Here is a 22158-nt window from a genome sequence, read left to right on the forward strand (position 1 = left end):
CCTTTTCAGTGTCCAAACAACATGTGCTGAAAAGAAGTTAAGCTTCCCTTTTCTTTCTTTTTTATATATTGACACAATTGCGTTGCAGGACATCAACAGTAAATGAAATACTTTCATGTGCTCTTTTGAATTTTTTGAGGGTGTAAGATAATGATGTTCAAATGTCTATTTCCATGTAAAGCAAAATATTTTTCATGTCTTGCCCTCAAGAGATTGCAAATATGCACACAACTAAAAATTACGTCATCAATATACGTCACAGAAATGTCATTTCTATTTAAAAAACATATAGCACTATGAATACAGAGGCTAAAATAAAAAAATTAATGAAGTACCTCGATATTTAAGACCTCAATGTAAATCAAGACTTAAAAAAAAACCACCAAGCTTGATTTTTTGCTGTATTTTTCTATTTTTATAAACTAATTCACTTTTAACTATTTTTCCCAAGTTGACAGCTTTATAACCATTTTTAGTAGAGCAATTTTTAAGGTACATCAAACTATTTAGATTCGTCTTTATTAGAAATTGTGCTTCCATAGACAACTGTAGAGATGGGACATTCTAGATATGTTTCCTTTGACTCTTTCACAAATCCAATCAAACAATGAAAAAAAAATTACAAAAAGAACAGAAAAAAATCATAATGAACCTCTCAGATGAGAAACTAATTGGTACTAAGTACACAATGGCTTACATTTAATCCTGTTAATAATCACATAAAAAGAGAAATAAAAGACTCACTTTTCAGCCATCTCTCTGGACGACTGGTCTAAAATAACAGCATGACTAAATCTGACATTGACCCTTTGGCCCTGCTAGGAGTTTAAAGAATTCCTTCTCGCCTTCAGAGACCTATTTTTCCTCAACGGCTCCACAAGGGGTGGGCTAACTTTGCACATTTGACAGTCTCCTATGCATAGCAGGTACAAGCAAGAGCATTCATGTATAAATTATGTTCAGTTATAGTAACATCGTAAGTCAACACTTGACTGAATAAAATTCAGAAAGTTGGTACTAAAACAGCTGAAATCATGTAACAAGTTGCATTGAAAAACTTCCCATTTCAGACAGGAAGAGTGAGAAGGTTTAGTGACGAGGAAAGCCCAATGGCAAAATTGTAACAGTGGAAAAAAAAAGTACTTGCTCAATCACAGTAATAACAGGCAAACAAAAAGATGCATATAACATGAAGAAGTCTATGCTAATCGTTACGGGCTAATACACACACATTGGAGTTTCCAGGATCTCCTGAAAATCAACATCTGAAGAGATCTACTGAATACAAACACTTATTTCAGATGCCTTTCACAAACATTTTTACAGGGCTACGTCCTTCCTGCCTCTGTGACATGAACACACTAGAAAAATCAGATCGCAGGCAAACTCTGAACCTGGGTAGCAAGTTGCTGTGAAAAGAAAATGAGACATTATTGTTACTGACATCAAATTTAGTTTTGTTCTTCCCTTTCAACTTTGCTTTGTAATTTTTTTTTTTTTTTTTCGTGAGGAATGACTTCAACTATAAATAAATCACTTGGTTTTTAGAGAAGTCAGTAGTTAAAAAGCACCCACTCTAAACTTGTATAAGACCAGAGCAAACTTACAGCAACAACAATAAAAACGCACACACACAGAGCATGCCTGTTTTTCAGGTATTTTTGACAAAAGAATATATAGCCCCTTAACATCTTCTACATTTACTCCTACTGCCTGGAAGCTTAAAAGCTTCCAAAATGTTTTTTAAAAGGATGGCACACCAACGATTAGATAAAATACAAATATAATAATAATAAACAAACAAAACCATTATCACTTTACAATTAAAGGCTAGTAAAGAGACATTTCGTGTAAGCCCAAGAATAAATCTTCTTCACTATTAACCCACCTAAATAATATCATGTGGGATTGTGTACAAAGTCATATACAACAAATTGAAATTGAATTGTCTCTCTGCTCTAATTGCTGATATTTTATTCTATTCATTTCTTAAATGTCTAATCTTCCTTGATATTTTAACTTCTCTGTTAAAACAAAATTACAGTAATTAGAAATCTAATGAGAAAGGTCCTCAGCAAGGCCTATTTATATTGTCTGCCCACTCATTTTTATTTCTGTAAGTGTCAGAACTACTGCTAAATTGACAAAAGAACTTTTGTATGTCACAAAAGGGCAAGCATCAGGAAAGAGTTTTGTCCTCCATCGGGCAATCACATTTTTGAAGCCTACCACATAGTGATAACGATTGGAAATACTATTTCCTGTCTTAAAGGGATTATTATCAGATATTAACAGAACCTATATTTAAAGTTGGCAGCTATATTCTTCACTGCAGCTCTTCCTCAGGCTGCAGAGCTGCTATTTCACACAAACACAATCGAGATAGTAAAGTTTAAAAGTAAACATATATATACAAACATATTTGTTTATAAATATTTGTATTAATATGGTTTTATGTGTATACTTACACATATGTAATTATACAATCACAGAGCTACACAGAGTAAAACTAAGGAAAAAAAAACAAAGCAAAAACTAAGCATAAAACTAAGCAAAAAGCCACATTTTGAGACATGCCCAGCACTACGGGGGGCCGGGGGGACGTTCACCACATCGTTGAAGAGGAAGTTTTTGGTGTGTAAGATAATTTTTATCAATCTTTACTAGTTTACCCTCACAGCACAATGTAGACTCTAAGTACAATGTTAAAGCAACTAACTACTGTCACCATGATGGCTGTAAACGCTAAGTGTTTCAAAACCTCAGCCTTGAAAAGGAGAGAAAATTCTAGTATTTCACCATGCACAGTTTCAAAATGAAAAGAAAGAAAGAAAGAAAGAAAGAAAGAAAGAAAGAAAGAAAGAAAGAAAGAAAGAAAGAAAGAAAGAAAGAAAGAAAGAAAGAAAGAAAGAAANAAGAAAGAAAGAAAGAAAGAAAGAAAGAAAGAAAGAAAGAAAGAAAGAAAGAAAGAAAGAAAGAAAGAAAGAAAGAAAGAAAGAAAGAAAGAAAGGACGAGAAAGAAAGAAGGACGAGAAAGAAAGAAGAGAAAGAAAGAAGAGAAAGCTCTGGCAGTATCTCTCTATCTTTGCTTATTTTGCTTTTTTTTTTTTGTTTTTAAAGGAGTTGGTGGAAGTGTTTCAAATATCTGACGAGGACTTTGCTCTTTCCTACATTTCAGGACTTTAAAAGAAAGTCAGACATGCTACAATGGCCTATGTGACAAGATCAGCAACAACCAAAAAAGTACTTGCAGCTAAATCTACCTACACTGAGTAAAGAACAGTTTTACGACCATTTAGCAGTCTAATGTGTTATATTCAGTAAGCTCTTTTTAAGACAAGAACATTGACCTTCACTTTCAATTTGCTCAGAAAAAAAAAAGGTAAAAAAGGTGTCAAAAAGTAGGAAAAAAACAGCAAAAACAACCAAATAAAAAAAAAAAAAAAAGACACTGTACAAGGACATCAAAGGAATCCACAGAAATAGAAGAAAATTAGTGACCAACAATCTTTGCTACCACTTATGTACATATTGTTTTCTATAGGCTAAGTATGATGGATTCAATTCAATAACATAATCCACAAAATATCATATTCAGTTCACAAGTCCACTTGAATGAATATGCAGAGCTTCTGTAGCTTTTTTATTTTCAGATTTCTTATCATGTCATTACCTCCCTATATATATTTAAGATACTTAACACTGTTAAGTGTTAAAATGTTAAATCAGAGACGTTAGAAAGGATATTATACAAAGAAATGACACACTTGATTGTCATCATATAAAGTGCGAAAAGGTTCAACTTCGCAGATCTGAAAAATTCCTAGTGCTAAAAAAAAATCATAGGTATAAAAAGGAACAGTTAAAACCTAAATTTAACAACTGCAAAAATTTCATGTTGATTAGGAGCACTACTCTTAAATGCAAAGGCTGAGGAGAAAACTTGAACTGTGGACAGTTCACACAAAACTTCTGCAACTGTACTGTCTGCAACTTTTCTCAATTTAAATACAGAGATGGAAGATAAGCTTGTCTGTCCTACCTTTCCTAGGATAGACATGACTCCTGTTAATTTACTGATAAATATGAAGAAATTAGCCAATGCTGAGAGTTTCCTGGAAACTGCAGGATGTTTTCAATAAATTGAGGACCAGAAAACTAGACAGATCCTGGGCATCATACTAACTCAGAGCTTCTCTAGAGATTTGAAGAGTTATCTCTGACTTACACTTGGAGATATAAAACTGTCTTTACAGTAAAGAACCCAATTAACAGAGGTAGACAGCATAGGACCAAACACATTTTAAAATATTCTATTTTTTGGCTTTTTCTGATAAACAAAACTACATGAGCATCTAGACACACTGACTAATTGCCTGTAGATACTACAACTGTTGCCTAGAAAAAGCTGCTGAAGAGAATCCTTAAATTTAAATGGAGTAATAAAACACGCATGATATTTATAAATAATAATCCTGGTCATATCAACTATGTACATGAACAAACTACAAAGACAACAATTATATCAGAACTTACTATTTCCTATTATATAGGTGCTTATACAGAGAAGTCAACAGCCCAAGAATATTCTTCATCTCCTTCAGATTAAAAGAGAATGAATATCAACTACAAATTCTTCCACACGATCAACAGTCACTGCTGCACTGTGCAGTAAATTTTTCTTACTTGTTAGTAAGACATATATAAAATATCTAAAATACTGCATTTTGCTTGTTTTGACAAGACAGCAGTTTAACAGACTTGCAGTTTTCATACCTTCACTGCATTATATTCCAATCAAAAAAAGTGAGTGCTTTCCTATAAAGAAGTCTAGATTTCTCCAAGAACATGCCTGTATGGGTTAAGCCTACATGGCCCACAGAATCAGTTCCATCAGATAATTTTATAAGTAAGACTATACATAATAAATGGTTACTGTAAATACATTTTAATCCTCTTGTTAGTCTTTCTTTAGTGTATTAGTTTTATCTTTGTTTAAAGTTCATTAACAACTCCTTTTTTTTCTGCTCTTATTATTTTATGTGCACAAGCCCACATAAATACTTAGTAGGTGAAATCAAATTTCACTTTTTACTTTCTAAATCTTCAGTCACTGTCTTTGGCATATTCTTTTTTTGTTATGTCTAAGCTATCTGAATTTTTTAATTACTTAAAAATCTTAAACTTCTCCTTTAAAACTGTTAACTCAACTGTTTTTTTTGCAAACTTCAAAAATTCTACTGCAATGTGAGATTTCTTCCCCACCTGTAAGGAACCAGAACAAATAGGGACAAGGAAGAAAGATCAAACTGATGAGAGAAGTGGGAGAAAGAAAAAATCCCCCTTTTAACAATCAAGGGAACAGAGAAAAAAAAAAAAAAAAAAGAAAAGAAAAGAAAAGAAAAAACAGAAAAAGTCACCCGGAATATATGACCATGTAAGCATGGGCACTCTTGCAGAAAACCTAGTCAGCAACCTAAAGCCATGGGAAATTTAAATTAGAGCTAAGGTCCACAATAGGCAGAGAAATCTGTGCAGATAAAAGGGCTGGTGAGGCTGCAGGTATACTTTATCTAGATCTTTTCAGATTTCCAAAAGAACTTTATTAGCTTTTTTTTTTTTTTTTTTTTTTTAATAATCAAGAGATTCAAGTGTATCCATTTTGCACCGTAAAGAAGATTAACTTTTTTTTTCCTTTAATCAAAATATCCATATGCATGCATCTTCTAAAAGGTAGGTGTATTCCCACTGCTTATTACAGCTCGAGGGTGCATTCTGTTAAAATAATTCATGCACAAAAAACTCCTATTACATTTAAGTAATTTTAAGATTATAGCAAACAAAAGGAAGAACCCCTTCTCCCCAGACTTAAATGAAAAGCCTCAGCTTTTAGCTCTTCCATTTCTGGGGAAAAAAAAAGGATTATAAAGAAACTCAGTAATACATAAACAACCAGACAAAAAATGAAAGTTTGTGACATAAACCTTAATTTTAAATTTAACTGGAGTGATCTAGAATAAATATTAACTTACTCTTATTCGTGGAAATTATAAAGTCACAAACTCTATGTTACAGTGCATGAATAATACTATATAAGATTGAAATCCAAGTCTAAAAAATAAATAGAGAGGTATGACTTAGCTACAATACATCTTTAGAAAGAGCAATATGCTAGCACATACACAGAAAATTTGTCAGGAACATGACTTACTTCCACAGTTTATATTTTTATTTTTAAAGCTTCTCTGCATAAATAATCACACAGTTGAGCCCCAGCCTCAACAACTTGTCTTTAAAGGCAGCTCACTGAATGCAAACATGACTAGCTGAGACACACAGCCTGTAATGCACCAACCCTTTCAAGAGGCATGGGACTCCGTGAGAACAGAAAGAACAAAATCAAGGTGAACACGTTAAGAAAGGCACTGTCCTGCTTGCCTGCAATATATTTTTAATATACTGAAAAACAAGAATCATAATAGCCTAATTTCATAAGAAAAATAATTTTAACACTTTTTTTTTCCTTTCACCAAACCCCAATCTTAAGTCATTAAAGCTCTCTATTAAGACAATATTTTTAGATGGTATTAAAATTTTACTCAAGGCTGAAGTGGATCACTAAATTGTAAAAACTTAGAATTGAGCAGACACTAATACAACATGGCCCACAGAGACTGAACTACAGTATTTAACAAGCTCCCAAGGTTAGAGCAAGGTTAGAGTCTCTATGAAATATCTCAAGAAAAAAAAATGCAGACAGTAGCTATCTTGTTTGCAAATCTTCTGACTACAGTGACATGCTATACAGAAATACTCATAATTACAAAGTAAACTCTTGCTTTTCTATGTGTATGTGTCGTCATAATAATTTATATAGCGACCATATTAGTGAGCCTTTCTGATGTTAATAATGCAACACACAACCAAATTTTATTCAATAAAAATATTTAATTTCTTAATTTCCTCTAAAAATCATTTTTAATTTTGAAAGCAAATTTTGCTGAAATTTAATTCAGTATTTTTAAAATTTAGGCACCTAAAAGTACAGGAAAAAAACACCTCTTTCAACTGTTTTTTTCTACGATGTAACAATGAAAAGTTTCCTGTAGACATTTTGGTGGGAAAAATATCTTGTTGATACAAATATCGAGGCTCTAGAACAGAAACACACTATACTGTACTCAGCTCAAAGCAGACTGTCACAGGGGAAAAAGAAAAAAAAAAGGTAAATTAAGAAAGAAAAAAAACACTTCTTAGTGTGTCCCTCCCTCCCACCCCCCCCCCCCCCCCCCCCCCCCCCCAAAAGAAGTTTGCATTTAAAACACCATTTAAAATGCACTGAATGGATTTGGGATAACAGTATACAGAGGGGATAGCAGTACAGATAGAAAATACAGGTCCGGTCAGATTTCTTAATATTTTTGGAGTATTATGAAGAATCAAAAGAAATGATGTTTATATATCTAGAAGAACCAATAATATGGACTTTTCCTTTTTAGAGCACAGCTGATATAGAAAAATAAGTTACATTTCTCTGAGATTACTACTTCCACTGTGACTCTATAGCAAACTCCACAAGCTGCAGTTATTGCTACCAATTAGAAAACTCCACTCTACTCTGAAGATACTATTTTGAGGGGAGTTGCAAAAACATTTTTTTTCAAATTCCATTTTTTTTAGACATATTTGTGTTAAGACTGTGATTGTCTACATGAGACAAGTATTTACTATGAACAGTAGTCAATGCATAGGAAGATCTCAAAACACAGTATATAAGATGGAAGTGGATGCCAAAGTATAAAGGTGAAAAGAACACTTTGGGAATACAAGCTTCACTTTATCTGACGGTGGCTATTTCTTTCTGTACATCTTCGTTTACATCCTTATAAAAGCAAAAGCTTGCCTAGGATTCTACACCTGAAGTGAAATAATTTATCCCTTGGAAGCTGGCCTTCTTTTGGAACTTTTACAAAAATATGTTTTAGCTAATGTCAGAAGTTGATCTGTCTGAGAGTTGTAAGATAATTTCAAAATATCTCAGAGCAACCCATAAGCTTCAGCTGACTTTTGTACATTCTCTTGAGTCTTCTGTTCTTCATTTGTCTGAATTTATCATCCAAACTAAAGCCACAGGAAGTAAAACATTCATGTAATCTTAAAACAAAACAAATAAAAGCACTGAACATTATCTTTGGCTCACAGACCTTTTTGTTTCAGTACTGATATTTACTAGAATTAAATTCACTACTACAAGTAAATAATAATCTCAGTCAGATATCTAGTCTGGAGAACAGCTGCTAGAAGACAGGAACTCTCATCTGCTGAGATGCCTAACAGTATCTACTCCATGCAAAACACATGTAAATTAGTCAAACCATCTCAAGTTGCATCAACATCTCAAAGTGTTATTAAAATGCAGTCAAAGCTCCTAAGATGGTTCCAGAGCTTCTAATGAGGTTTTCAGTCTGCTGAGCAATGACCACAAAGGGCATTTGAATGTAATTGTTTACTAGGAAAAACTGATAACCAGTATTAGTTACTTTTAATAGCAGTATCTAGTGCCAGAAGTAGTGTCTACAATTATACCCTTTTAAAAGGCTTACTACTGTGTTAATAATAATAAAAAAAAGGAGTAAGAAAAGATGCCCTTCCAATAAGCCAGCAGAGAAGAGCACAGTCGCACAGAAAAGCCAGATTCAAAACCAACCACATGAATTGCACACCACAAACTTACTAGGAACAGGGCATGGAATTAGCCCGTTGTCTCTGAGGAAGCTACTGCATAAAACAGTGAGAAGATAAATTGTTTTCTGTACCCCTTAGTGGCTGGACATCAATGCTGCAGCATTGGAAACTGTCTTCCCAAAAGCCGTGAGGGAAATAAAATGCAGAGATTAGGATTGCTGCTATACATGGGAGAGGAAAAATGTTAAAAGGAAACTTTTAATGAAGGAATGGATGAAAGACTTCCAACTACAGGAGATTAGCATTCTTATCATATATACTCTTATTGCAAAGAAAAGGAAAGAGGTGGGAGGGGAAAACCTCCGTCAGAGACCTGGAACCTTTGCCACATTAAAATTGAATTCAGCGAATTTAATAAATGATACAGTTTGCAGTAATTCTTTATTATATTATATTTATATTTACTTTATTATGGGCCTCAAAAAATGTAAAAGTTTAGGAAAACAGTGTGTTAACAAAGACCTAAATGTACTGGACTGTAAAATGTTAAACTAGGGAAAATGCTCTTTTCTGAAGTAAAAAGAAACAGCTCTGTGTACTTTTCTCAATGTCATATAAGGAAATCTAGGCACATGACAAGATGGGTGTGACATGCATAGGAAACAATATGGCATGGTCAGTACAGACAGTTTGTTTTTTAACTCATATTACTGCACGTCATTATGAGAGTCTTGCTCAGGTTTCAAGTATGTGTAAAAGAAAACTAAGTCAGAGTAAAGTGCATCAGAATAACTGCAGATGCAGAACTTTCCCCTTGCTCTCTTGCATCTTTCTGAACGAAACAAGAAAGCCAGAACCCATCTTCATGCTGCTAGTAAAGAAATTTTGAAATTTTTTTTAATTTGCTGCAAAAACAGCAAGTATATGGCTAGAAGCTGCATTTTATAGAAATACAGGGACAAACAGTTCTGGTATTAGACAAAAAAAAAAAAAAGTGAGAGCTAAAAGAAGGGGGAATTTCTAATATGACCTGAAAAGAGAGAAAAAGTTTTCATCTGACCAGCTATAATTTTCCAAGTATTGAGTTAAGACAGAAAGGTACAGGTGAATCTTGGTTTACGATCAAGAAACTAATGCAATTTTCTGAGGCAAAGGGACCGCTCTTTCTGTTACAACAGGAAGAAAAGGTCACTGAAGCTAGCAGGCAGGATGCAGGGGGAGATTGTCTCTGTATTGGAGGAATCAAGAAAGCATGCTTATAAAGAATGTTAAAAATTACAAGGCTATTAGCTTACATATAAGATGTAGCACACATATAAGATGTATAAAAATAAACACAACGAGGAGATATGCTTAATTCCTTTTCCTGAGCATTTTTTTTTCTGATTCCAGTGGAACCTCAGCATCTCAGACGCAAAACCAGACTCATCAAATAACTGACAAAACAGGCTTCTCTGATAGTATTGTTCACATTTCAGTTGCCCTTTTAATGTGAAACAAACTGGATATATACACCATAGAGCTGTCATGGGAGGTCTGTCCCATTTACACAGCCACCAGCACTTTCTGGGGAGAAGAGAACCAGCAAGGTCTCACCAGGCACTAGAATTTGTATTACATCCTTAATCGTATTTCAAGCCTTTACAGTTTACATACTGTGTAACCTTCTAAATATTTGATCTTGTTCTTTAGAAATACTGAAAACACAACTACACATATTTCAAAATAATTTATATGAATTAGTACAGAATATCTTTAAACGGATAGTTTTCCAAAACAAGTAATTTTTAAAAATTCCTTTCCTTCTTTGAATTTAAGGAAATTATATTTAAGTTTCAAGCTTAATAGTCTACATAAATTGAGAAGTAATACTAGGTAAGCTCAATATACAAATTATGGCTATTTTATGTTTAAGATTTACGGGTTTTGTTCCCTAAAACAAGCAACAAGGTTTAAATTTAATGATATATTGATGTTGCTTTGGTTATTGATAATATAATACATGCAATGGATTTAATTTATTTTCAAACTATGTCTCTGTATCACCACCATCATATGTGTTAGAAATGAAGGAAGAACTGAGCCAAACTTTCTACGAAGGCGCTACTAGAATAACATTCACAGAAATTTTAGACGAGGTAGAAGATTACAGGTTTAACCTACAATTCAATTGTGCTGCACATTTTACACATCAGCATATATTCTTTTGTTAGGGGTTAACACCAAAGCATGCTATTCTGTTCAAAACGTCATATACAGTAGATTCAAATATATCATAATTAGCTTGTTCCTTTACACTCAGAATAAAATGTGTAAAGGCTAAGATTTTCTGCAAAGTATGAGTTAAAAGGAAAAAAAAAAAAAGAGAAAACAAAATGGCTATACAAATCTATACAAAAATGCTTTATATAATTAATGACTATTCCACACATCTTAAACCTCCAAGTACAAGACTACTGTTGATAATATCATTACTGATGTTAGGCAAAGCACAAGAAGGGTTTTCAGTGATGAAATAGTTACTGGAACAGCCTGGAGAATAAAAATCACAGAGTAGTAAAATCACATTTACACACATTGTGTAAATGTCTGTAACTTCCAATTCAAGCATCTCAAAATAGATGTAGCACTCTCACACTAAAGGAGACAATTCAAGTTCTGTTCATTTTGACAAGTTTATACAGGATAGGAAAATTCTTCCCCCATATCTGCTTTGAATGCAGATTGGTTATAGTCCAAATCTAAGCCAAAATAAGAAACATATTACTATATTTGTCATGGAAACACACCATAACTAAAGCAAAACTACCTGCTGATATCAACACTGTGTATTACAGCTGCATTTATTTAAAAGCTTTGTTTATTTTTAAAAAGTTTTAAATGCTCTGTTTGAGCATTTCAATGCCTTTCTTAGGAAAGTACAAAAAATAGACATGAATTTTCATTTTCATGTTAGACATAATCAATCTGATAAAATAACTACAAAACAGTTCTCAAAATGTGTATTTGTAATTTTGAAATTTGATAAAGACTCAAATGTTAGTTCAAATGATTGTTCATACATTGTTCTATTTTTGGGTAATTGTTACAGCTACCATCAGCAATTTCAGCATATAAACCCAAGGATATACATAATCTGAAAACAAAACAAAAAAAAAATTCTACCCCAAGTAATTTGCCTATCTAATAGTTACGAGAAGAACAGAAGGTAATCTGAAAACGGATTAACAGTGCAATGAACAAACTCTATCCCTGATACAGGAGACACCACAAAGCCTGAAACATTTCCTCCCCAACAAGGAAATTATTTGAAGAGAAAAAACACAGGATGATTTGCTCCAGTTTTGAAGAAAAGGTCAGAATAAGAAAATACAAAAAGAAAACTACCAATAAAATTTAGCAACTTTGAATTAGTTCTTCATTAACTAATTCTTTAATAACTTGGATTTTAGAAGCACTAAAAATATTTGAAAGAAAAAAGTTAGACAAACTCTCTAAACAATGCAGTTATCTTGGTTTGCAGAATAGCACCTTTATTCTTAGCCAATCGTCCAATATTACACAGGGAACATAGAAAGTATTTTTTAATTATCTGAAACTTGGGCAACTACACTGATCTTTTATCAACTGCCTGAGATCCAGCACACGCTATTTAGCTATTTAGCAAAGGACTATGGATAACAAAGCAAAACCATACACAAGAAACACTTTACACAAAAAGTTACTGAGCTGGCAAGAATGGGGCAATTAATAGAAAAGAAGGAAAGAAAATCTTTCAGTTTTCTCTTCTCAAAAAATCAATACCAACATGTGAACAACATCTTTTGTTTACACAGTCACCCAGAGGGGGGAAAAAAACCCACTTCACTAGTGTCAATGTACAGTTTAGAACTACAGAACAGCCCATTTCTCTCTGTTCTTTCCCATCTCCTGTTACAGTTTGTCCCTTTCCTGGTTTAGCATATAGGAAAGCCTTAAAAAGCATTTGTGCCTCCACAACAGGAGGCAGAGGGGCAGAAATTTCTGTCTGGTTTCATCACACAAAAAGACAAACAACACTGCTCCCTGGGCATGAACACTACTTATGTTCTTACCCTGCTGTATTTTTTCACAAAAGTTATTAGTTACGCAATTCCTACTTCTCATTTTCTTTAGGTCTTTAGGCCCATTTTTTTCTTTTTTTTTTTTTTTTGCTATTTAATGTTTACAGTAATAAGCCATTGCACCTCTCTTTATCCCCTACACTCCTACAACAAAGAAAGTCCACAATGCATATCACTCTGCTACTACTGCTAAATTTCTAGCAGCAAGAACACTGTCTTAGTAGCCCATTACAAATTACGCTTACATATATGTCACTTTAGAACAATGCTGTAAATGGTTATTTGGTTCATCACAGTTTGCACCCAGCATTATATGCTCACATTTACTTTCTACTTATGCTCCCTGCAATGTTCTGGCATCAGTGTCATGTAGTGTCATCCCTTGCTCTACGAATGGAAAAAAAGTTGTAAGAAAGTACTAACCTTCACCGACAGAAGTTCCACAGCCCTCAAGGTTCAAAAGGATATCTTCATCTTTGTCATCTGTACTGCCTTCCAAAAGCATCCAGCTCTCCACATGATCACTTTCAGATATCAAGCTCTCCTCCTCTGTATTTGAGCTATCGTCTATTACCATCACCTCTTGCAGTGTTCCAGTAGAAGCAATAGAGCTAAGCTTCCCACTAGCCCTTTTCCTTTGACTTGAAACTCTCGTGACTGATTCAACAGCTTCCAGAGCATCAGACTGAACAACTTTGGAATGATTTGGTGTGGAAATTCCGGGAAGGACACATTTTTTCTCTAAATTTACAGAGTTTGTTGACTTCTTTACTTTGCTTCTATAAACACTGTCTTCATCTGGTGTATCGGACAAGACAATGATCTCATGGCCATCTGAAATCTGAACATCATCATCATCAGGCAGTTCAACAATGTTCTTGTCCTGATGCAATTTCTCAGGGAGAACTGAACTCTGACCCCTGACTTCTGCAACATCAGCTTCTTCATTTATTTCCAGTCTGCTAATTTCTCCAAGATCTTGGGAGTAGTGGATCTGGCTGTAAAGATGAAATTCTACCTCACTATCAACACTCTGCTCACTGGATGACTCCTCATGATAAAGCTCATCTTCATACACTTCAGTATCCTCTGTGTCTTCATATCCATCAAACATTCTGGGAAGAAAATAGAATGTATCTATAAAAACAAACAAACAAACAAACAAAGTAAGATCAAGAATGCAAATCCAAAAGCATCTTTCAAGTGATACCTCTGGTCTTTCTTCCTCAGCAGGAACAGCTACCTCTTATAGATACAGAAGACAGAGCTCAGCAGTTCTACAGCTACAAAAAATAAATTCTCACAGCATCAACAGCAAAAGCTAGCTCTATATACAGAACATAGGGCTGTACAAATTTTAGCTGCAAGAACAAATTCTCATAAGTACAGCTGGAAAAGCTACTTAAGGCCTCTTGTTCAAACTCATGTACTACTTGAAACAAAACTGCTTTGACTTCTCAAAGTTATATTTAATTTGCTGTTGGTATCTTCAGCCCTTCTCCACTGGTTCAAATCCAGGGATGGTGGCTCTGTGGACAGGGAACCAAAACGAAGTGTCTAAACTCCAGTTTTGATCAATTCTATTAGTTCTATGTTACTAAGTTATATTCTATATTATTTGTCAAAAAATATACAGCAGCATACATCAGTATGTACGCAAGTACATCGACACCTGGGCAGCAGAGTCAAGTAAGTAGACACTTTGGAATTTAAACCTAGAACCAGAAGTGCAATAAATACGGTGCTGAAGTATGCACACACCTTCTGCACAGGTGTGGATCTACAAGTAGTATAATAAAAGTACAGTAAAGGTACGAGCCTGGAGCCTTCGTGCACACTGATGTGTTGATCTGAGTTGCCATGCCATGAATACAGCAGCAACCCTTCATAAGAAAGAAGACCTCTAGACACCATCAGGACTCACCCACCCAAATCAGAATTAGCTATGAGATCTCTGCACTGCTACCAGTAATAATAGCCTTTGGGGCAGACCTAGGACTAAAGTCCAAATTTTTCTTCTCACCCACGTAACAACAATCATAAAGCAAATGTGCCATAAAACAAGCAAGATAGGCAAAATAAGATAAACTGGCAAAATGGGCCAACAGGAATCTTAGGAAGTTCAACAAAGGAAAATACAAAAGTCCTGTGCATGGGAAGGAACAGCCCCTACGCGAGTACACATATTCCTGGGTGCCAGGAACACACCTTTGTAACAGGTACATATAATATGAGAAGCAGCTCAAAGAACTGGGATTTCTCAGCCTACAGAAGAAAAGTGCTAAGAGGATCTTACAAACAAGTATAAATGCCTGACAGGAGACAGTAAGATAGAGCCAGGCTCATCCCACCCAAAGACTGAAGGTACCCAAAGACTAGAGGGGGCAAAAGACTCTGATTATATACTGAATATTTCATTTACAAGCAAGAATTTCCTTTTTCGTTATGATTATTGGGATAGCCAAGCACTGGAGCAGCTCACTCAGAAAAGCTGTCGAGTCTCCATCCCTGGCGATTTTCAGACGTGGTCCTGAGCAATCTCATCTAGCAGAGCCTGTCCTGAGCCAAGGAAGCTGGAAGCCCTTCTCTGAAGGCTCCTCCTAACTTGATGTATTCCATTACTCTATGATCCCAATCAAACAGAGAGCTCAAAAAAGATCACTAAATATTATCTAGCAAGAAAGAAAATTCAAAGATATACTAAAGTTATATAGCTAATTGATAGACCACTTTTTTTTTAATGTATTACGGATTTTTATGCATTATGCTTTGAGAATAGAAAGAATACGTTCTCTTTATTTCTTTGATATGCTCAGTCCTGGGGAATTCAATGAAATATTTTCTAGAAATGAAGTAAATGTCAGACTGAATTTAGTTCTTTGCTTGGGGAAGAAAGTGGTAAGATATTTCTAAGCCCAGAAAGAGACATTCAAGTATAAGATGAGAACTAGAAGCCTTATGCATTGGTAAATCATGTGATGAGAATACCTAAAGGTCCTAAAAAACACCATTATGACAAGGTCTGTGAGCACCTCACTCATATCTGTATGATATCTATCTCAGAGATTCGGTATCTCAGAAATCACATCTCAGAGATTCTTATCTCCAGTCACTACAGATTTGGCCTCATACGTATTCCAGAAAACAACTTTTTCCACAGAAAATATGAATGCATATGTAGCAAAATAGTGTACTTATTGACAATTATATACTGTACTCTTGTTCTTCTTAGGCTCAAGCAGACCAATATACACCACTCAATCCTCCTTGTACACCTAAAGTCACCTTGGTCATAATCTGCTCAGATCTCAATTCAACGAGCATCACAGCTTTGCCACCTCAATACAGACAACAAAGGCTTATTTCTAACCTAACAATAAAGCCTTCAAAATAAAATAATAAAACTATTTAGATTTTAACATCTACTTTAAGATATGATCCTATCTGCATGATGACCAGGCAATTAGATATAGACACCTCTAACTTCAAAGAAACACATCAGTCCACTAAATTTCTAGAACTCATGCTTAGACTCTCTACTTAGGAATACAATACATGCAAAAGTAACATAATACATGGATCTATTTGCTAATTACTAGACTCTACTTCTCTCGCTGTGTGGATTTTTTTTATATATGCCATATAACTACGAAAGAACATTGCCAGGACCATGGTAAATATAATTTATATTAGTAGTTAGGTTACATTAATAAAAATAAACATAGTAGTTACATTGTAGTTATGAGGGAAAAGTAAAACTGATGTCACTAACCTGTTTTAGATCATTAAAAAAAAAAAATAAAAAAAAGGACAGACACCTGACAGACCAAATTAAGCAACCACATTTTCTGGTCCATATACAAAGTGAGAAAAGAAACTGAACTGCCTCCAAACAAGCAAATTCACACTACGAATAGGCGTTCATGGGACACTTGCCAGAACACAAGAAATCAAACACTTTCTCAGAAGCAGGCAAGAAGTTTAGTGATACTCAAAAAGCAAACTTGCTAATTCAAACAGTCCTGTCACAGTACTACTTCCGTCATGACTCAAAGTTAGGCAAAGTAAGCAAATGTGTTATTACTGAAAACATGTAACTAAACTTGAAATGCCAGAATGTCAAAGTAGTTGACTCATGAACACTTCATAAACAAGACAGCAACAAGAAGCAGCCTTGCACCACAACTATTTTGAAGAGTACTCTTTAAGCTCACACTGGATGAGGGCTTCCCTACAGAGCTTTCCCTTCCCTTCCTTCCAACTACCCCACTCAACAGCAGAATGCTGAAGGGCTCCTCTTCTTCAATTAAGCATGTGTTTCAGAGCACCACTAAGCAGCAAAAATACTCCGCAAGCATTCACTTCCATCCTTCACTACTGTCAAATAACTATACCCCAGCTCCTAACGTGAGAAAAATTGGTTCAACTGCTCATGAAAATAGACAAAAACACTGCCCACTGGAAAGAGAAAGATGAGCTTGATGAAGTTTTGCTTGTTTTCTTATTGTCAAAGGGAAGCAATCTCCTACCTAAACAAATAGAACATTTATGACAGACAGCCCTCAACTGTTCAGCTTCTCTTTCAAAACAGGAGTGTGTAGACTATGTCCAATACCCTCTATCTTTTTGCTGCTAGCTAGATGACAACAAAGTACTTCCTTAGGTTTGAAGGTGAAAAAAAAAATTAAAAAAATAAGATGGCCCTGCAAAGAATAGCTTATTTTATTTTTCATATGGACTGTGGAGATCATAACAAAGCTGTTTAATACTCTGAAACTGGCCAATCTTACTCCCCAAATCAAAAACACAATAACAAAACTTGCAAGCGTAGCGTGTGGCAGAACCACCTCCCTTAGTCAACAAGAACCAGAACACAATCTTCCAGGCAAGCACAACTTTCCTTAAAATATCTGACCGTATCTCTAAAAAGCCCTAAATAAGAACACTTCATGTAAAGATTTGCTGTTGTTACGTTAAAAAACAAACAAAACCAACCAATCAAAAAAAAAATCCACTTGATTCTTTTAAACATTTTTCAACAAAACTCAAGGTAGCTATACCCAGAAATTGTGGGGGAAAGCAGGAGGAAGCAAGTTTCTCAGATCACGTGCACAGTGTGCCTGACAGCATATTAAGTCTAGTCCATTAAAAACAAAATCATTATCTGTAAAGTAACAAAAACTGGACATGATAATGTCATAATCAGAAGACGCTGATGCTGATCTGAGCATCAGACAGGGGAAAGGCCAAGGGAAAAAAATACACAAGTTACAACTCCTAGAGCAATTTTCAAGTTTCATGTGGCAAACTGCCACCTTATCCAGAATTTCTAAGTAGTTTTGGACATTCAGAAATAAGACGAAGAAGCTTTGCAGCTGCCAGTAAGATCCCTGGGACAGTCTTTCCTATGTCACTTCTGCCTCATACACTTTATTTCTCCTTATCATTTCTTCCTTTCCTCGGCAGAACCTCCTTCTGCTGTTCTTACTTACCCAACTCAAAACTTCAGAATCTTCAAAAAACTATAGACTTCCTTTAAAAAAAAAAAACAACAACAATGAGGACTTCAAAAAAGAAACCTCCTACAGGAAGTATTCATTAATTGCAGCTAAGAAAGTGTTTATTCTTTGCAGTGGAAAAAATAACTTTTTAGTTTACTGGTGCAGTACTGCCACCAGTGAGTTCCATCTCTTTCCTCATTCCTCTTGTTCTTGAATCTTTGCAGTTGTGTTAAATCTAACTTCTGATAACAAAAGCTGCACTGAAGGTAAAAATAAAAGAACGTAAGAGTAGCATAAGTCTTTAGGTTACAGGTAAGAATAACAACAAAAATAGAGGAAATTACCAAAACTTCCTAAACTCACAAGTTTCTACCATTTTGTTCAGATAATATCAATAAAATTTATACTTTACTGCAAACTAGTAATCTTCCTTGCTTGTTTGTTTCTGCAGTTAATAAACTGACCGGTACTTTAGGTCGGTAGGTACTACATGTATGCAGTTAACAAAAAATGATTCAGTCACCTAATAAACTTAGTAAACTTTAAAAATTACTGCTGATGATTACATACTGACATCCATCAATTACGAAAACGTTTATTTAAACTGCTATCCTATACAGGTATGCAAATGCCATATATAAGTTACAAAAATAATGCTCATTACAGGAAGATAACGTAAGGATGCAACTCCACATCACTTGCACTTCTTCAACAAACGACGTTTCATAGGTTTTTTTTTTTTTTTTGGCATAAGGGATCACCAAACTCTGTTCAAGAAACCTAACAAAGGTGTTTTTTGGTTTTCTAAGGCAAGGGAGGCAGCCTTGAGCAATCAAGGCTAATATCCTGCATGGACATAGTCAAGCTAGATCAAAAATGTCATCACAGATAACATTTCAAAACACCGACCATGACATAAATACAATGACAGCTATTCCTGTCCCAGATCAAGGCCCAAAATGCATTTATTGACCCAATTTCAAGTAGGCAACAAAGAGAGCACCATAAAGCTGATTTAATGATTACACTAGCTATTAGTTTAGTACTAGCTACTTCTGGTTACACTTCAAAACCAGTTCCTTCCAAAAATAACTTGCATTGTGCAGTGTCAAGAGATCTCAAATTCATTCCTGTGATGTTAATTTACTGTATGTTTCAAAAAATGTTTCTCTTCCACCATATGTTCAAATAAATATTGCACAAATGAGTCTAAAGGAGCAATCTATAGGAGCAAACAAACAAAAACAAAACAAACAAACAAAAAACAATACCTTCAAGAGATCAGAGGAAAATGTCTTCTACCCCAAAAAGCCCTAGGGGGAAAAAAAAAAGTTATAAAACACTATACTTTGGCAGAGATTCTTCTTTTCTCTTTCTGACAATTTCCAGAACTGTGTTTAAAGGTGACAATTTTAATTGGTACAGCTTTCTTTCCCTGGATCAAGAATGAACTTGATCTGATGGCCCTGGCACATCAGTACCACCGCAAAGGTGTGAAGGAGCAGAACTAAACTGCAGGTTCTGGCACAGGCAACAGAAGGAGCCACTGCAACTGGGCTCGTACACGCACTTCTGAGGGCTGTGTCTTAGGCAGCGGCAGTGACAACCTTTGAGCGGGGTCTTCACGAAGCTGGATCCGCTCCGAGCCGCGCCAGCCTCCTCCTCTGGGTCTCTCAACAAACTGCTGTCTCCAAGACCACAAACACCAACTGCTGAACGTGCCTCGGGAGCTCACGCTCCTCTGAAGGTTGGGATGAGCAGCAGACGGAGATGAAGGCTAACAGGACTGGGACGGACACCCGCCTAACGGCGAGCGGTGGAACCCGAGGGAGCCGCGCTCCCCCGAGAGCTCCGCCTGCGCAGCCGGCAGACCCCGGACTGCGGCGAGGCGCCTTGCCGGGGGAGCCGTGGCGGCTGCACTGCTGCGCCTCACGGAGCGCCGCGACAGCTTCAGGCTCCGCGGGCCGGGCGGGGGGGCGGCGCGGCGCGGGGCGGCGCGGGGCGGCGGGCGCGGGGGGGCCGCGGCGGCGCCCGTCGCGGTACTCACTGCCGCGCGCACCGGGAAACGCCGAGCAGGAAGCCGCGCGCCGGAACACGCGCCGCTCCCCGGCGACGCGGCGCGGCGCGGAGCGGCGGCTTCCGGCCACGCCCCCAAGCGTGGCGGGGTGGCGGGGGCGCGCGGGGCACGTGACCCGTGGCGAGCGGCGGCGGCGCCATGTTGCCATGGCGGCCCCGCCGCCATGTTGCCGTGGCGGCCCCGCGCGCGCTCCTAACGGCGCGGCTCGGCTGCCGGGCGCGGCTGGCGCGCGCGGCCTCACCAGCCCGCGGGGGCTCCGTCCGGGGAGACCCCCCGAGCCCCGCGGGTGGCCCCGCGGGAGCAGGGCGCTGTCCAGAGGGCCCTCTCGGTCGCCCACGTCCTGCGCTCCTGTGAACGGTGTCGGGTTCTCCGGGTTCTTACAACACGTGCCTTGGCCTGTCCTTTCTCACAGGACAGCGCTGGCCGTTACCAGCCCGCTTTATAGTACCCCCTACTATGTGACAGTACATGATGATGGCAGTGGGTCATAAATGGTGGAACTGTCGGTGCTGGAGGAGGCCTTCAGAGATGACCTTGTTCAAACCCCCTTGCTCAACAGCAGTGCAAAAGTCCGCTTTGCCGGTGCCCTGCGCAGCTTGTGAATGCGCAGGAGCGGGGACGCCGCATGTCCTGCGGGCACCGTGCTGTGGTGTGGGTCTCCGGAGCCCGGCCCTGCGCAGGGCTCAGCAGGAGGGCAGTGTTTGCTCCCCGGAGCAGCGGCGCTGCTCCTAGCGCAACGCAGGACCCTGCTGGCCTTCCTCGCCGCGAGGACACGCGTCGGGCAACGTTTGCTGTGTCCGCCAGGCGCTGTTCTGCAAAGCGCCTGGCATGTGCTGGCGTGCGGGGTGATTCATCCACCTGTTTGCCTCTCTGGGCCCCCTCCTTCTGAGCTTGCGCAAGGCTGTGTTAGGAGGGCAGTGTTGAAGGACCCGCTGTAGTCGAGGTGGAGAACATCCACTGCTCTGCAGGGTGTCATTTTCAGCACCAGCTGCTCCGCAAGGGAGGCTGAAACATGTTTGGACAAGCTCGTTTAGGGAGCGATGGGTGCGCTTGAAAATTCATGCCACTTGTCTGAACTATGTGCCAAGTTCAAACAACTCTCGTGCAACAGACTTTTCAGTCTGAAACAATTGCTGAATTGGAGAAGACAGAAAACTGTGCTCGTCTTGTTGCAGGGCAGGTTATAGAAGAGATAGGAGAAGAGATGGTTTGGATCAGCAGCTAATTGAGCTCATTTGTGGATACTGCACTGCCTGCTGCAAATAAATTTTGTGGATGAAAAATCGTTACTGGAAAAATGGGAATTGCAAGATAATCCATTTGTTTAGTATGGGTCCATGCCACATGGTCCATTGAAATCATCAGACAACTCAAGAGCTGAAATATTGGTGTTGCAGTTTTCCATTCCTAGATTTTAATACATGTAACTGAGCTTTGGAAAAAAAAAAAAAAAAAAAAAAGTCGCATAGTCCCTGTTTTTTTGTTGTTGTTGATTTTTTTCTTGAGTTATTTTTTCCCTGAAGGGACTCAACAGTCAATGGACAGTCTTAGGAATATACAATTGTATGAGGACTTCCCTCTAAGCCTGAAAAAAAATCTTTTTGAATCTTGAAATACTTCAGTATAATAATTTCACAAAAAAAATGAATGTAAGGTGAATTTGTGTATCACACTGAGTTGTGCATTAAATTTTTACCTGCAGCTCAGATATTTGTGGTTCAAAAATAAAATATTTTCTTATTTAAATTGCTAAGTATCAATAAAAATGTTCATCTTCTAATGAAGCTAGAGC

At 37.2% G+C, this 22158-nt stretch overlaps 1 protein-coding gene across 3 annotated transcripts in view; it reads right to left on the reverse strand.

The window, feature by feature from the left end:
- The window catches only part of ZCCHC7 (zinc finger CCHC-type containing 7), a 106091-nt gene extending 86492 nt beyond the window's left edge, over positions 1-19599 (reverse strand). Inside the window, exons 1-3 of one of the 3 annotated variants that reach the window (XM_026038086.1) lie at positions 19561-19590; positions 18281-18321; positions 13212-13925 (exon numbers count right to left, since the gene is read on the reverse strand). In XM_026038086.1, the coding sequence (XP_025893871.1) occupies positions 13212-13902 (691 nt within the window). In that variant the 5' untranslated portion in view covers positions 13903-13925; positions 18281-18321; positions 19561-19590. Of the gene's footprint in view, positions 1-13211; positions 13926-18280; positions 18322-19560 lie in introns of all 3 variants that reach the window. The other 2 variants (XM_026038087.1, XM_026038085.1) reach the window with 2 other exon arrangements.
- Between the last annotated feature and the right edge of the window lie 2559 nt (positions 19600-22158).

Source organism: Nothoprocta perdicaria, unplaced genomic scaffold (genome assembly GCF_003342845.1).
Source record: "Nothoprocta perdicaria isolate Ctin4 unplaced genomic scaffold, notPer1 scaffold_200, whole genome shotgun sequence".
Taxonomy (NCBI): domain Eukaryota; kingdom Metazoa; phylum Chordata; class Aves; order Tinamiformes; family Tinamidae; genus Nothoprocta; species Nothoprocta perdicaria.